Below are 18,041 nucleotides of genomic sequence, written 5' to 3' on the forward strand. Positions count from 1 at the left end.
CAGGGAGCCTTCTCAAGGCTCAACTGAAGTTTCAGACTCACAAAACTGCCAAAGGCCACACATAGCACCAGTCTATTTAGAGGATATAGGACAGAAGCAGACATCCCTCCCTGATCAGAGTGCTTACGTGACTTTCCCCGTGCAGTAGTGCATACATACGGATATTTAGAGCTCTTCTCTTCGCCTCACTAGGTAACAGCTCACACAGGAAGAAACAAGATATGGTGGGCAGAAAGGACCTACCCCAGCTTCAAAGCTTCATGCCCCAAAGGAATGGTACCTCTTATACTTCACAGCCATTGCTTTCAGAATTCCCACAAAGGACTGCCATTTATAAATCATTGTACTCAGGGAACCCTAGAGCTGCGTACAGCATCCCTATCATGTATTTTCAGTCTATTTACAATTTCTCCCAGTCTAAATGCAGTTACTGACCCAGGACCATTTTTAGCATAAGCAATGATATCTAGTCACTTAACTACTCAGGATCCAGTAAAATAGAACAAAAAGACAAGATCAAATTGGCATGCAGATAGGAAAGGGTTTCAGTAACCATTTTCCAACAGCCAACTACTGATAACATTCAATGTCACTGTCCCTGTATGTATTAATTCAGTTAGGCTGCATTATGCTGTAATAACAAGCGTCCCTAAAATCCATTAGTTAAAAATAACAAAGAATTATTTTGTACATGTACATCATAGATTAGTAAAGCGTCTATGCTTCACGTCTTCCTCACTCAGTGACCCAGGCTGATGGAGGCTCTATCATTTAAACTATCACTACTTACTATGGCATCTGGTAAGAGGAGAGGAAGAATAACTCCTAATCCTTCTACTCACAATTGACACACTTCTACTCATGTTTAATTGGCTAGAAAAAAGTCACATGGGCATATTTAAATTCAAGGTTTTGCCACAGTTTTAGAAACACGATACTGATGGACAGTCGTGATATCTACCACATCATATAAACCAGATATAATTTAAAAAAATGATTTTATGAATTTTATTTCCAAAGTATTAGAATCAGCATGGAGCCCTTTTAAGCATTAAAGTCTCTTCTGCACCCAGAAACACAATAAAGTAGCAGATAAACTACCTAATTTAAATTCTTCATGATCACCCCAGCAATGTATTACAGAATGTAGAAAGGTAGGTAATTTTCCCAACTAACATTGGAAAAATGACAAAGCTGGACAAGCTTGTCTGACTCCAAGGCCTATTTCCTTTTCAAGACATCACAATGTACAGCAAATATAAAGTCAGTGAAGAAAGAAGAGTCACAGGGCAAACTGTACCACAGCATTAAGAAGGTTAGGAACAATAAGGGGACATGAGAGTTCCAGTCAAAGAGCAGAGACTTTAAAATAAGGAAGGAATGGTCAGTGGAGCAAACTGTAAAAAGTCCAATAAGATGAGGGGTCCAAAGTGTCCACTGAAGCAGGTGGCTACTAACGATTTCAGTTAGAGCCACTGCTGAGTTGCCAGACTGAAGTGACTAAACATGGAAAGTGATGAAGTGGATTCAATTATCCTGGATGTGAAGAGACAGAGAAAGGAAAATGACTGAGAGGAGATAATGTTCAAGGGGAAGCTGTTTTGATTAGTTTTTCAGGTAGAAACAATTTAAACATGTTTGAAAGTGAGGGAAAGGAAAAGTCAGAGGAAGGGAAGGGAACAGAAGGGAGAAAAGAGAAGGAAAGAAAAGAAAAGGAAATGAAAGAAAAGGAAAGGAAAAAAGAAAAAAATAGGGGCGCCCAGGTGGCTAGGTCGGTTACGCATCTGATTCTTAGACTCAGGTCATGATCTCACAGTTCAGGTTCATGAGATTAAGCCCTGCGTTGGGCTCTGTGTTGACAGCAAGGACCCTCCTTGGGATTCTTTCTCTCTCTGTCCCTCCCCAGCTCGTACTTTCTCCCTCATTCTCTCTCTCAAGTAAATATTAAAAAATAAAAAGAGAAAGAGAGAGAGAATGAAAGAAAAAGGGCAAATGCAGAGCAGGGACAGAGCAAAATGAAAGAACAGGCAGTGTCCATGAGAAAGCAGAGGGAGTAAGTGGTAACAATACAAAGCAGCTTGTATTTACTGAGCCACCGCAATGTGCCAGTCCCTGTACTAAGCACATTACATGTCTGAACTCACACACACATTAACTCATTCAGCTGAACACATACCCAGGAGCAAGTCTGATGAGGACAATGCATCGGGCAGCTGGCAGTAACAGACAGTGCAAGTTAAATAGCTGTAAATGCAGAACCAGGGTTTGAGCCCAGGTAGTTCGCCTCCACAAACCACACTAATATGCTCGGCTATTGTCTCCCTTGACATGCGACTGAGATGAGGGAAAGATAGACAGAAAAGCCACTACCTCCCTTGAGATGCTGAAAAAGATAAAAAAGATATTTGTGGTGCAGAGATGTTTATATGTTTGGGCTGGGATGGAATGAGCTCCTCAGGAGAGGTGTAAGGCAAGTTTGGGGGATGCTTAAACGTAAGCATTTCTTCCACAGTCAAGACACAGTCTGACAGTGTCTTTCTAGATACACGTTATTCTGACTAGCTTATTGCAATCTATATTATCGTCTTTTCTTAACAAAACAAAACAAAACCTATTTGGACAAAAATTCTAATTGTAAAAAATGAAGTCTTAATTTATATATTCCTTTTATGAGGGAAGTCTCAGAAGTTATACAACATGATTACAAAAATATCATCAGGAAAAAAGAGAACAGACCAAAAAATACTTATCTGTACACCTATAACTAAAACTTTATTTCTTCACTATAGGAAAGGCTCTTATGATCCATTCATTCACTCACCTATTCAATCTGCTGAGCACCAACTTGTACTAGGCACCAGGCATTGCTGTAGGCCCTAGGGCTACAGCAGTGAACAAAACAGATTAAAACACACACACACACACACACACACGCAACTGTTCTCATAGAACATACAAACTAATTGAAAGAAGGAGACATTAACTACCTTACATAAATACCTTATGTAGCAATGTGAGTATTCCAGGGAAAAATAAAGCAGAAAAGAGGACAGAGCACAAAGTGGGAAAGGGGCAATTGCAATTTTAAACAAATGGTCAGGGAATGACTGAGAAGATGGTATTTGAGCTATTCTTGAAGGTAGGGGTGGAGGGGGCACCCAATGGACATTTGAAAAAACAATGTTCCAGGCAGAGAGAAGAGCCCAAGCAAGGGTGAGGTGGAAATGTGTCTTTTGTTTATGAGCCACTGCAAAGAGACCCAATGAGGCTGGAAAAGAATGGAGAGGAGAATAGCAGAAGATGAAGTTAAAGATAAAAATAGTGGACTGAAACTCAGGGACCTCTCGGCTACTATAAGACAGATGGTAAGGTATTAGTGGAATCTGAACAGGAGTGTTATAATCGGAATGTTTTAAAAGAATCACTCTGGCTGCTGTAGAGAACAGTCTGGGAGTATCCAGGGCAGAAGTGGGGAAAACAGTGACACATACCAGCTCTCTTCCAACTGCTCCTCCAGGTTTCCTATCCACCCTGCTCTTGGCCCAGGATGTTGACCAGGATGAACTCACGGACTGCCGTGTCCCCTGGCTCCCATGTGGATTCCACCAGTGGGGAGCACACACAGGATCAAAGGGAGGGAAGAGAGTGAGTCAGGGTGGTTTTTTTCCCCTGCTCCTCCCTTCCAGTTACTCTGGACTGGCTACTGCCCTTGGACAAAAGCCACAGCTCCTGTCCTGTGGCTTTCTCCACCTAATCCTCTGAATTCTAGTACCCACTCCCTTCCCGATCTACCTTCAGGCCAAGGGGTCCAATTGTAATGAGACCTTGCACAGTACTCTTTTAAAATAGTTCTTTTACTAAAAGCTCCTCAAACTATCCCAATTTAAGCATACCATCTCTTTCCTGGCAGTACCCTTGCTAACTCAGGAGTCCAGGGCAACAGTGCAGGTGGGAGACAATGGTGGCTTAGACCAGGATGTTAGCAGCAGAATGACAAGAAGCAGTTAGATTTTGATTTTCTCATAGATGTAATGTCACGCATAACTCCAGATTTTGGCATAAGCAACTAAAAGGATAGAATGCCATCAACTGAAATTCATTTCTTAAAATCACAAATCAATAGAAAATATAAGTAAATATAGTAAATAGTGGTGCACAAGAAAAGGAATGCTATGGCTTACAAACAAATGCAAAGATGATTAATCTTACCATTAAAGGAATGTAAATTAACATAATCATATAAAATATACATAAATAGATACATAATATGGATAGGATAATTACAATATAAAGTTGACAAAGGTAAATGTATGATGATAAATGGTGTTGTCATGGATGTCAGAAAAGGAGGAATTGTAAAATTCTTCCCATTGTAAAATTGGGGGAATGTAAACCTCTGTGAAGAATAATTTGCCACACCTATCAAAACTTCAAATGTACATATTTAAAAATGCTCTGCTAGGACTTTATCCTACACACATACTCACACATTTGCATAAATACATACATATAAGATTTTTCACTACTGCAGTGTTTATAATTACAAAAGATTAGAAACAATCTAAATGTCCAGCAACAGGAAATACAAGTTAAATAAATTAGGCTATATACACTAAAGAATAAATACCATCAGTATTTTGCAAAGAACAAGATAAACTCTTGCTTATATATACATATGGAAAGGAAAACTCTACAAAAGATTTATATTGTTGGGAGGGGTGGGGAGGAGTCAAGTGCTTAACAGAAATATTGAGTATATTCTTATTTGTGAGTCTTTTAAGGATATACACATATGTGGGAGTAAGAAAATTCTAAAGTGATCAAAGAAATTGTTTAGAACAACTGCCTCTAAGCAGGTTGATGTGAGAGACTCCTTTTTTTCATTGTATACCCTTTTTGGACTGTTTGAAATTTTTTTTTTACCAAGTGCATATACTAATTTGTTAATAAACAGAATAGTATATAAAGCTAAATTTAAAAAAAGCAATAAATAATCTTGTGTTCCATAAAAACCTATGGTGTTGAGTACAGAAATATATCTGAAAAGTACAACCTATCAAAACTAAAGTATGGTTTCATTTTATTATTTTCTTATTTTGTTAGAAGATATAAATGCCCTGACCCGTATTATTTTGAATCACTGGTGTTTCTCCATTTGTAGTCAAATAGAGCCTATTGACATACTGTTGGGGTTTTCCAAATGTCAGCCATATATGGAAAATACAGGGCTTAATGTAGATGATTTCAAATGGAAAAAAACAAATATGTGACCTGATTTCTATTAAGAGTTAACTTAATGACAGACACTCATTTTGGCACTGACCAGAATGCCAAATGGAACAGCCTACACCATGATTCCTGTTTCACTAATATTATAATTCCCAGAACTAATATATTTTAGAACTAGCAGGAAACAACAATATGGAAAAAAAATTAGTTGTCTTTAGGCTTATCTTAAAATATTCTCTCAAAGCCAGAAAATCAAAATTGTTAAAAAAAATTTTGTAAAACTATTTTACCAAAAGAATGCCACATTATTTCTTTGAAGATTCTCTAAGTTTGCCCAAATGTAGACAAATATACCAACACAAATGTGTACAGGATTCTATACATTTTATTTCACTGATGTAAATGTAAAACTCAACTTTTTTCTTCCCATCTTCCTCATGCTATTTTTCTCCTTTCCACCACAGTCTTGTCTGACACAGAAATTTGTCCCTATAGAGAAGATTTTAATGTTATCCAAACCATAATGCATAATTTATCCAAGAAATTTTGGGTAAGAATTTTTTTTTTAAGTCAACCAAATCTACTTGAATACAAAAATTCCTCAACTGGTTTTGGTAGCACCACTCAAGGTTTTAGATTATTTCATGATTAGGGACTTGATGTATAATTGTCAATAAGTTGCACTTCAATTTTGCTGACAAAGAAAAAGACAAAAAGCCTTGTTCCTTCTTCTCAGAAGAGACAGAAAAACACTTTAATATACTTCCCCAGATTTCTGCAAATTCACACAGTTTGAAACTGAAGACATCCAAAGCAGTGAAAATACAATGTATTTTTAAGACTTTTATACATATATGACAAAATTGTAGGAAAAATGTTAAGTCTTTTGTCTTCATGTAACCTTCCTAGGGATCTGAAGTGCTTATATAAATTGTTTTATTAAGTTGTTACATTTAAGCTAAAGTAAGTTCTTTTAAAAATTAAATGATACTAAATAAATATCTAATGGGGGGAATGAAGGGGTTTCGGGACAGCACCCACACCCCCCCCCGCCATGTGCCATTTTGGCATATGGATTATTTTGAGCTGAAGGCACTTGAGATCCTGTGGACTCAAGAGACTTTTGTCGCTCCCTTAACCACACAGATGAAGCTAAATTGAGTATTTTTCTCAGAATACGGGTTATTAACAGAGACAAACTTTATCTGAGTGACCCATCTGTATGGCAGGGCAAACATCTAATTATCAAACATCTGCTTCTCTTATTATCACTCCATGAAATGCATTTCTTTCCTCTGAAATCCCAGACCCCTAACACCTTTCTCCTTAGTTCAGGATGACATATTATACCTCATTCTGCCTGTCTTCAGAATTTCCATGTCTATATGGATTCCCCATGCATACATGCACCTATTAATTTTGATTTTCTACTGTTAATCTGTCTCCTGTCAACTTGATTCTTAGCCCAGCTAGAAGGGCCTTTAATGGAAACAGAAATTCTTGCTCCCCAACAGGAGGGAAGGGAAGAGAGGGTAAAGGAAAAGGGGCCACTGTTGCAATATTTACCTGTGGCATCGAATTCGATTGGCTGGCACCCGCGGTGAGAAGACCAGTCACACTTGAGGACTTGCCCTCCTTCCACAATCCCAGGCTGGGTAGTGTTTGCTTTGGGTGCTCCCACCAGAAGAAACATCCTGATAAAATACAAAAGGGAAGATAAGATTTTAAATGGCACAAAGCATAAACAGTAACCTATGATTTAGAAAGAACAATCATTCTCTTGCTATTATACACAATTATTTTTAACCATTCACTGAGGGCATAATCTATCTTCTATATTCATTTGATGCTCTTACATACATACATTATTCAATACAGTTTATCCATGCTAATAACATCTTATAAGGCAACTTCAGAGTGACATGTCATTTAAAAATCTGTGCTGGTCAAACTGTACACTTTAAACATATACAGTTTATTATATATCAACTGCATCTCAAAAAAGCTGTTAAAAATGTGTGCTGGCTAGAATCTGGGACAGATGTTTTGATTTAGGGTTTTTTGAATGGTTTTTTGTGTGTGGTCTGCCATAGACTTTCTATATCCTGAACGCTAAGCAAAAATGAATAAATAAATAATTCTAAAGTATTGTAATTCTACATAGTATCATTTTTTTCTTTTTGAAAACATATCTTGTTTTGGAACTACTGTACTTCAGTAATTTTTTTTTAATGACTAATAAATTTATCTTTTCAGAGGATTAATCTAGTCAATCCTGGCCAAAGAATAGGATCGCTATTCAATTTCTTATCAGGATAAAATAAGCAGGAGACAAAATAATACAGAGTCCAGTTTTTAAGCAAAAGAGACCTTTTCATTAGTTTTTTCTATTCATTCAGAAAAAGAAACAGCTTGAGTGTCTTGTCTACATAGAGCACAGTGCTGGGCACTGGGGACAACACCATGAATAAAACAACCTCGTTTCCTGCTCTCGGTGGTGTTTACATTCCCTTTGGGAAGAAATAGAGAACCTGACCAAGAAAATCAGTCATGCTTACAAATGCTGTGAAGGAAAAACTTCTTTACATAAAGGAAAGTAATCTTGAAGGAATGGAGGGGAAAGACTTACTTTACATAAGGAGAAGTCAAAGGAAGTTTTCTGTAAAGAAGGAAGAGGAAAGACCTCATTTAGATAAAGTAGCAAGGAAACTTATTTTTAAATAAACCGAGATGTACAGGATTAGATGGTCACCAAGGAGTGTTTGTGTGTTGGGGTGGGGGGGAGGGGTTGGGGGGGAAGGCAAGGTGAGAAAGGTGGGATAAGGGTGTGGCATGAAGAAGTAGATGGGAGCACCCCGGGCAGAGGGACAAAGACCCTCAGCAAGAAAAAGATCAGTGTTGGAGAGTTTGAAGAAAAAGGTGTGGCTGAGGCAAAAGAGCAAGCTAAGAGTGACACATGATAAAGGTGGGGAGCTTGGCAAGAACTAAATCAAGCAGGGCCGTTCAACTAATGTAATACTCTTGGATTTTATCATAAGGTCCATGTGAAGCCTTTGCATTTTTTTTAAGCAAAAGAATGACACGATCTAATAGAGAAAACTATATTTGGTGCCTTCTGGGGAAAGGATTAAGGAGGGAGGGGAACAAAATGGAACAAGGAAAGTAAGAGACTTTCAGCAGGGAAGGGAGGAGATAATAGTGACCTAGATTGGGAAGGCGGGTGGAGAAGGAGATGGGTGGGCAGACTTTGGAAATAATCTGGAATAGAATGAACAGGAATAGCTGGTGGCTGTAATATGGGGGAAAGCGAAGATTAAAAAATGTCACCCAGGTTTCATTCTGAAGTGCATGGATGGGACAACAATTTACTGCACAAAAAGAAAAAAGCCTGAAGAGTAAGGAAGCAGAAGGCAGATTAAATATTTACAGGAAAACCAAGAATTCAGTTCTCAATGTTACTCTGAAGTATCTGTTAGACACCAATTGGTAGTCCGGAGCTCTGAGGAGAGTTTTGCTTCAGAGATCATGTATTGAGAATGTCAACTTAGAGTAGATGGGTTCATGCCGGGAAGCTTCAGAAAGAAGAGAGGCAAACAGTGAGCTCTGGGGAGCAAGAGCCTTTAGGAGTCAGGTAAAGAAAGAGGATATAGTAAAAGAGAATGAAAAGAAACTGATTGAAGTATAAAAGAAAACAGGATATAGTTATACACGGAAGGCCCTCAATAAATGCTACCACCATTATTATTTCACTTCCTCATTAAACATTTAGTCACTTAAATTGTAGCATAGAAAATACTTCACTGCCTTTCCTTTTTTTTAAAGTTATGAACAAAGCTACATTTTAATATGAAATGTGCTCATTTTAACTTTTACTTATCAATTTCAATTTCATTTCTTCCCGGTGGTATCTGCTAAATCATACTTAGACTCGTCAAGAGCTGGCTGCATGACTGACTGGCTGGTTTACAGGAATCCTGCTTTCTGATATTCATCTTAAAACTCCATACTCGGGGCGCCTGGGTGGCTCAGTCGGTTAAGCGTCCGACTTCAGCTCAGGTCACGATCTCGGGGTCCGTGAGTTCGAGCCCCGCGTCGGGCTCTGGGCTGATGGCTCAGAGCCTGGAGCCTGCTTCGGATTCTGTGTCTCCCTCTCTCTCTGCCCCTCCCCCGTTCATGCTCTGTCTCTCTCTGTCTCAAAAATAAATAAAAACGTTAAAAAAAAAAATTAAAAAAAAAAACAAAAAACTCCATACTCAATAAAAAAAAAAAAATAAATAAACACTCCATACTCAAAATAAAGGCAAAACTCCCAACCGAACCACACCCTGTTTAATAAAGCTTTATGCAGTCATATTTGGCATCAGTAAAACCTCAATGCTGGCTCCTTCTCATCACAACCAACTTAGTTTTCACTCAGCAGGAAAAAAAAAAAAGGCTATGAGTAGGAGAGGCCGTACCTCCATGAATAAGAGGGCACTCAATGTCATCCAGACTCCTTTACTGCAGGGGAGCTGGTTAATAGCTAAAATATTTATGTAAATAAATATAATTTTATATTATAAATATAAAGAATTTTCCATTTCAAAAGGTCAAAAATTTGGCCATACACATCATAAAACTTCCCCTATTCATCTGGATTAAATGCTTTTTTTTAAATTTTCTTTCAATGTTTATTTATTTTGAGAGAGAGAGAGAGAGCATGAGCAGGGCAGAGGCAGGAGAGAGGGAATCCCAAGCAGGCTCCACACTGTCAGCACAGAGCCCCACGCGGGGCTCCATCTCATGTGACCAAACTGTGAGACCATGATCTGAGCTGAATTCAAGTGTCAGACACTTAACCGACTAAGCCACCCAGGTGCCCCTGGATGCAATGAGTTTTGAGTGCGTGATAGGGAAAAGAACATTTCAGACAAGTATACTTTTCAGGGTCTACACCTGAAAAGGCTGGGGTCAAGTCCTGCAATAGTCCTAATAACCATAATACAATCACAGGTATACATATGATTTCAGTGCTGGGTAACAGCCAGGTTCCAGATGAGGACCAAGGAGGTGGTTCTCAGAATTTGCCTAGAAATTTCCAAGAAAAACTCATTTCCTGACCATCACCACATTGCACATTATAGAATCTTTTATAATTATTTTTAATCAAAGCTATTCTTCCTACCTTATAATAAATTGCTTCCTTGAGGGGTACCTGGGTGACTCAGTCGGTTAAGTGTCCGACTTCAGCTCAGGTCATGATCTCAGTTAGAGCCCCTCATCCGGCTCTGTGCTGACAGATTGTGTGTCTCCCTCTCTCTCTCTGCCCCTCCCCCAGCTCACACACTCCCTGTCTCTCTCTTTCTCTCTGTCTCTCTCTCTCTTTCTCTCTCAAAGGTAAATAAATATTAAAAATAATAAAAATAAATAAATAAATTGCTTTCTTGAAAGTAGGAGACTCTAATTTATCTTTGGGCCTGGCACATAACAAGCACTCAAGAAAAGTTTTTTTAATTGACAGGTAGGTAGCAAGTAAATTCGATAGTTACAGGTTTCAATCTTAAGAAAGCCCTATGTAAATAGCCATTTCCACTACCACCAAAAATCATCCTCTATTAAACATCCAATTATTTAAATTACCCTTACAACAATTTCTTTACATACATATTTCTTCTTAATTTTGGATTTCAGACACTTTCTTTACTTGGGCACTATGAGAGAGGGCTGGAAAGTTACCCGCAGTAAGGGACTTCAGCAAAGACACAAAAAAGGACGTGGTAGGAGGGTTCTGAAAGAAAACTGTACTCCACTGGCAGCACAAAGTTCGCATTCCTTGGATAAGACCATGAACATGGCTGCTGCTTTTCATCCGGCCATTTGCACATTGTAGGCATGAAATGATGGGTAATTAGATGTACTAACATGGGTGTTCGTTAGGTTTTCCTAAGCATACTTTCATGTGCAGTCTTGCACATTGGTGAAATGCCACAGAAATGGTAGAATAATATAAAAGGAATGTGTGAACACTGTTAATTTCTAAATGCTAGGTTAATGGGGGAGAAAAAAAAGCTGAGGAATAAAAGTACTTTGTCCAAAGTGTCAACATGATATTTACTTTTAAAGAATATTACAGAAAGTTTTTAAAAAAGAAAAATGGGGAGATGGAGACAGTAAACTGCCTTAGACAAATGTTAAGTCCTAAGAAGGAGCTATATAAAGAGAAATTAAATATTTATAGAGAATAAAAAGTAAAGGATGATAAAAGATGATATTTGAGAAAATTAAGGAATATAAAAGCAACACAGACAGAAAACAAAAACAAAAACAAAAACAGACAGAAAACAGAAAACAAAAGCCCCGTTGATGTATTAGGAAGATGAATTTTACATCACGTATTTTTTTACTAGAATAACAAAATAGCCTGCTAATGAAATGCTTTATAAGAATTAAGTAATTATTGAAGTTCATCTAAGAATGTCTAACTAATGTCTGTAACAGCTTAATTAGGGTAAGAGAAGTGACAGAGCTGAAAAAATTTGGCAATATAAACAGCACTGTCTAATAAGCAGTTTGATACTATAGGTTACAATTACCCGATATAAATCAACTGAGAAAGTCACTTGTTCAATATTTGAGCCTCAGCTTCCTGTATAACAATGCCCACTGTGATTACTTCTAAAAAGATTTCTGAATGTGGACAGTAGACAAAAACAAACTTAGAAAATCTGAAGGCATCATAAAAATATAAGATGATGGCCCCAGAATTAAAAACAATTAATAAACTATTCTCTCTAATAAAGTAGAAAAAAGCTATTTTCAAAAAGGCTTTCCTTTCCTCAGTTTCCTCAAAGGATCATTAATTAACTTAAATGCAAGACCTCAAGAGGAAAAAAAAGGAAGAAGGGTACAAAGTAGGGGACTTGCAACACTTCCTGACAAGAGTGGGGAGCTGGGGAAGACACTTGGGGTTAGCTGGAGCTGACAGAGATTTCGCTGATTAGCAGTGAAAATCTGAAGCTGAGCAACTCCGTTTCACATGCCTGCCGCCTTCTGCTGGCAGACTCCATCTCCTCCCAAAAGTTTACCCAAGAACAGAATCAGGATCCTTATCCTCACTATTCTGGTCAAATGACTCAAGACATGTCCATCATTATGGTTTACATACACGGGCAGACTATTAATCAACATCATGCCACAAGAAATTCTGAAAGATAAAGAGCAAAGTGTGTTGGTGGGGTAGGAGGGGTAGAAGAAACAGGGAGTGAAGAGAAAGTGCAGGAGAAGGGGGGTGGGGGAAGACAGGATGGAAAACAAAAAAGGGGGAGGAGAGGTACAGGAGGAGTGGGGAGGAGAAAAAAAGAATAGATGGGGAGGGAGAAGGAAGAGGAAGAGAGAGGGAGACAAGAGGATCAGAGAAACCAACCAGGAGGATGCCTTTCGGATGCACTTCCTATCCAAAGTGGACTTTAAGGGCAGTTGCTTCAGGGAATGTGACCTTCACTACCAAGGAGAGGCAACCAGCCAAACAATGACAAGTACATTTTTTAAACCCTCCAAATGAACTAAGTTATTTGGCTGTTTCAGCACTGACTTCTCCAAGATAAAGCATGTCTAATATATCTGGCTGACTCCGGGCTGACCAGTGAATGAGCCTTCATCAAAAGCAACTTTCGAAAAATTACCACACCCGTATATAGAAAAAAATGTGTATAAAATAGCATGAATGTTTTTTCAGAGAGGTAATTCCAGTCTCAGATTTACTTTTCATTTTAAAAAAAGTGCTGCAGGGTCAATATTTATATGACATGAAACAAGCACAGTAACTGTAAATTCTAGACATTTTCTCTTTTCTTTTATAATGTCCTATAAACCCCGGGGGGCTTAATCAGGAGTAATCAACACAGAGCTTGCCTTTTAAATTATAAGGGTATAGTCTATATATGTATATTATTTATGACAAGAATAAACAACCAATATAGCCAGAGCCACACAAAGTTCACAAAAATGAGCTGGCATCACTATGAGAAGGGTTATGAACATGGTTACAACGCTGAGGTGAGAAACTGTGCGTCAACATTGAAAAGTACATGCAAGTTGTGTCAGGAAAAGGGGCTTCATCCAGGTTAAGCAGTCTGGACTTTCTCTCTGGCCATGGACGTACTGTTGAGGAAATTTTAGTAGAGTACCAGATCAAAAAGATGCTTCAGAAAGATAAAACTATTAGAAACGTGTAAGATCTAAGAGCCAAAGGATGGGGAGAGGGATGAGGATCTGAGTGCCACAGACCACCCTTCTGACTAAGCTGAAATCAAGGAAGCTGAAGTCAGGTGCAGAGCAGAGATGAATGCAAGAAATATTAACAAGGAAGAATTTCTAGGACCTTCTGTCTGGTGACTAATCACTGACTAATATTAGGGGACTACAGTAGGAGAGACAAAGAAAAATAGAAAATGAGAGGGAGGAATATGAAATTATTTCCAGGGCAACAGAGAAAATGATGGCGCCATTATTAGAAACAAAGGTGCAACTGACATCACCACTTGGTGAAAATGAGTGGAGGTAAGATGGGCTGGTCAAGGAGGAGAGATCCACAGGCTGTGGGATTATGAAGTTGAAGCTCTATTTTTAAATCCAAGATGCTGCCAGGGCAGCAGTTTTATTTTAAAAGTTTTCCAGGTGCTGCAAACAGGAAGTCAGAATTGAGAACTACTGAATGTGCTGTAGGACCTTCTGTGACCAGGGCAAACTCACCCACACCTCTTCTTGGGGTCACAGGAACATGAAGCAACTGTAAACAAGGCTTCATTAGTATTTAAGAGATGTGAGAGATGTGAGAACTGTATACCTTATATTTGAAGAATAAATAAGAAAATTGTCCAGTTACTTTCTTCTTAAAAATTTAAAATTTGTGGGACACCTAGGTGGCTCAGTTGGTTACGGGTCTGACTTCAGCTCAGGTCATGATCTCAGGGTCCACAGGTTCAAGCTCCACATGAGGCTCTCTGCTGTCAGTGCACAGCCACCTTCAGATCCTCTGTCTCCCTCTCTCTGGTCCTCCTCCACTAGCACTTTCTCTCAAAAATAAGTAAACTTAAAATTTTTTTTTTTTTTTAATTTGAATCCTAAAATTAAATGGACTTTAATTTCATACCCTGTCTTTTGATCCCAACTTGCCCCTGACCTCACACTAATCCACTCTAACAAATAAAGACTGAAAACCTTTCTGGCCTCAGTGTCCTCATCTGTAGCAATGTAGCATCTGTAGCAACAAATAAAGACTGAAAACCTTTCTGGCCTCAGTGTCCTCATCTGTAACTCATTGCTTCCCTACTTCTCCTGGTGCTTTGTGCTATAGAGTGAAGTGAGATACCATAAGTAAAAGTGCTTTGTGAGTTATAAAATAGGCTAATCAACACAAGATATCATTATCCTAATTAAACCTAAGGTGCAATTTTCAATTTCTCCAATTATTCCCCCAAGAAAAATGTGACTTTACTTCATGGCCTGTATATGATATTTAAATTTTACGTAAGTTTGGCAATATAGTCACTGTAAATTAATGTATATAGGGGAAAAAATGCAGAATGCTGACTTATTATTTTTCACAATTTTAAATCACAATTTTTGTGACCTTTCACTTTAAACCTAGGACTCATGATTGAAGGGATTTCTTGAGGAGTCACCTTAATATTTGTCCTTAGTATTTTTCCTTTTCTTTAATAGTGACTCATTAGTTTTCACAACAATATGGAAATTAACTCAGTAACAATTTTTTATAACAACAAAAATGAAACATAAAATAATTCTACAGCTTGCTAGGAGTATTTAGATACCAAAAGAAACTGAAGCAACGGAAAGAGACTTCATTACTGTTGCTTCCTCGTTGATCAAGGGATTCTTCTTTTAGGAGAAAGGAGTCTTTAATAAACACTTTGTTATTTGTGGATTTTTTTTTATTTTAGAAGTTTATAATCACACCAAATAACAACAACAATAAGTGCAGCTGTTAATATAAATCACATCCTCATGTACCTTGGATCCAATGCTTGTTAAATTTAAAAGTATCTTTTACAAAATTAAGCATAATTTTACACTAAGCTTTGTTAAATCTGAAAAGCTAAGAAGAAGCCTTTGTTTGTATGTGTTTTTTTTTTTTTAATCTCAAAATTGATGTCTGTTTACGGTAGACTACATCTAGAACTCACTAGTCTATCAGTAACAAAGTCACTGATGAAGATTTCAAAATATTATATGGAATCAAAGCAAGTTCAATTTTACCTTACCATTGAAGGCCCACATGAGAGGTCATGCAACCTGTGTATTCATAATATATTCAATAACTACAATGATTAGTCAAAGATAAGCCATCCAGGCTGGCAATCAAAGATGGTAAACCTCTCATGACAACAGTTCGATATTACTGCATTTTCCATAGTAACAACACTTAAAGTTTATCATCTTGTCATTATCTTTACACTGCTAAACTCAGAGGGTTTCAACTTATACCATTTACAAAACATTCCATCAGCTCTGAAGTATTTAAGCGCTAACTCTTGCTAATTTAAGTACCTACTCTTGTCAAAAGACAATATATTTTCTCAAAACTACTAGAATTTCTGCACCAATTAAAGCTAAAAGAGCACCTCTGATGACAACTAAAATCTGTACTATCAAGGCATACCCTTGAAGCTATCTGGAAACAAAAGAACTTTCAAATAACAGATAAGGCTGGCAGAATGATTAAATCAAATGAGGAGGGAGTAAATGTTGCCCAAACTTAGTGATCATTTTTTTATCATTTTGGAAAATCTGTGCTTAGGTCTGGATAGATAGAAAGCGCTGAAACAGAAGACAACAAACAAAACTGAGTTCGCCACATAAAACAATGCCTAGTTTCCACTAATTGCTTCCATACTATTTACTGCTGCAAGGTCGTCACCTTTGATGAATCAACACTCAGACAATCATCAACACCTTTGATGATCAACGCTCAGACAGTATGAATAAATCATTGAAAAATATTTAGATCACCCTCAAATTAGGCACACACGAGTTGGAAAAATGGTCCTATCAAAGTACTGGCCATCAAAATTATTCCCCTTCTACCGCCTCAAAAATAGTACCTTCAATACAGAAAAAAGAGAAGGGAAAAAATGTTAGAATTTCCAAGAGCCCTAAGAATAGTCTTCCTTCTTGAAAACAGGACTTAAACGTCAGAAGGCATCCAGTGAACACCTATCAAATCAGCATTTCTAACGCTAATATGGGGGTGAGGTGGTGAGAACGATGATGTCAGGTTCGGTCAAGTCAGAGACAACTTTGAATCCAATAGTGACATTAACTCTGTTACAAATCCTGACGGCCTTTGCAACGCGAAAACGTTAGCAGTTTGAAAACATAACTGAATTCTTAAATACCGCAGTATTCAAATGACCCGCAGTGAATGAAAAGTCAGCAAACACCCTTGTTCTTTGTGAACAATGACCTAAATAATGAATCACTATAAAAAGAACACATGATACATTCAGTTCGTCCGTTCGCCCTCAAATGTGCAAAGGTCTGACAGTATCAGAGATAAGACACAATGAGTTTACTACGACGGTATGGTCATTTTAGTCATCAGAATGTCTGGAAAAGGAGCGAACGAGAAACGGAATCAGCCCGCGAGGCGGAAAGTGTGGGGGAGGGCTTTTTAAGTCTGCGAAGCAGGCTACGGGGAAGGCGAACTGGTACCGGAGAAAAAAGAAGTTCGGGAATGAGCCTGACCTAGCCCGAGACGCTAGCAGGGGCGGCGCGGAGTCCGGCGGGACCAGCCTTTGTTGCTTTCCCACTTGCCCCGAATTTGAAGCGCACGTCTGCTTCAAAGCTGTCCGTCCGGGGAGAGGCGAGGGGGGCACTGAGAGGAGGCGGTGGGTGCCGCGGGGGTTCGCCTCCCCAGACCGTCCATCCGCCCAGAACCTAAACCCCCGGTGGGGGTGGGGGGACGGACAGTCTCCCCCGGGGAACGCAGGGTGGGCGCGCGCGGTGGGGGAGGGGGCTGACTCCCCTTCCAAGTGCGGCCACTTACGAAGACGCGCTGGGCACGAAGAAATCCACCGCGAAGCCGAAGTAACTTCCTTCGGGGCCGGAGTACTCGGCAGGACTGTCCACGTCGAGGTTGAAGGCGCCGCAAAGAGGCAGCAGGAATCCGGGAAGAAGGAGCAGGAGGCGGCGCGGGCGAAGGCGCAGCCGCCGCCGCGGCGGAGAAGCCATCGCCGGAGCGCGCGCGGGGCGCCGAGGCCGGAGCCGCGGCCACCCCTCCCGGAGCGCACGGTGCCCGCGGCCCGCCGCCGCCTGCGCGCGCCGAAACTGGCCGGCCGCTCGCTTCGCGGCGAGTCCCCGACAGCGCCCGGGGAGGCGGGAGGGCTGAACCACCGAGCGGCCGCCCGGGAAGTGGGGCGCAGGGCGCGCGGGGCGGGGACAGCGGCGCCGGCGGCCCCCGACCTCCCTCCCGCTCGGCCGCCCCGCGCCTGGGCTCCCGCTCGGGACTGCGCGGGTGAGCGCCGCACCCCCCGCCTGAGTGCTGCCGCGGGCGGTGGAAGGAGGTAGAGAAGGGGGAGGAGCCGGCCCGGGAGGCCTGGCAGCGGCGCTGGAGGAAGTGAAGGAGGAGGAGAGCCGTCCTCCGACTGGAGAGAGCCGGGTGCACTTCCGTGCGCGCGGTCGCCTCCCGTCCCGAGAGCGAGGTGCCAATGCCGAAGCCCCAGTCCCTCAGAGCCCCGGGCCGCGGCAGCGCTGTTGGACGAGGGCCTCGGACCCAGCTCCAGGGGGACAGTGGTGCACGTAGGGATGGCCAA

The 18,041-nt window shown here is 40.1% G+C and overlaps 1 protein-coding gene across 1 annotated transcript in view; it reads right to left on the reverse strand.

Moving 5' to 3' along the window:
• The window catches only part of ITGAV (integrin subunit alpha V), a 91,559-nt gene extending 73,984 nt beyond the window's left edge, over positions 1–17,575 (reverse strand). Inside the window, exons 1-2 of the mRNA XM_078451117.2 lie at positions 17,276–17,575; positions 6,796–6,923 (exon numbers count right to left, since the gene is read on the reverse strand). Of these exons, the coding sequence (XP_078307243.1) occupies positions 6,796–6,923; positions 17,276–17,460 (313 nt within the window). The 5' untranslated portion in view covers positions 17,461–17,575. The remainder of the gene's footprint in view (positions 1–6,795; positions 6,924–17,275) is intronic.
• Between the last annotated feature and the right edge of the window lie 466 nt (positions 17,576–18,041).

The sequence above is a fragment of the Panthera onca genome, chromosome C1 (genome assembly GCF_046562875.1).
Source record: "Panthera onca isolate mPanOnc1 chromosome C1, mPanOnc1 haplotype 2, whole genome shotgun sequence".
NCBI lineage: Eukaryota > Metazoa > Chordata > Mammalia > Carnivora > Felidae > Panthera > Panthera onca.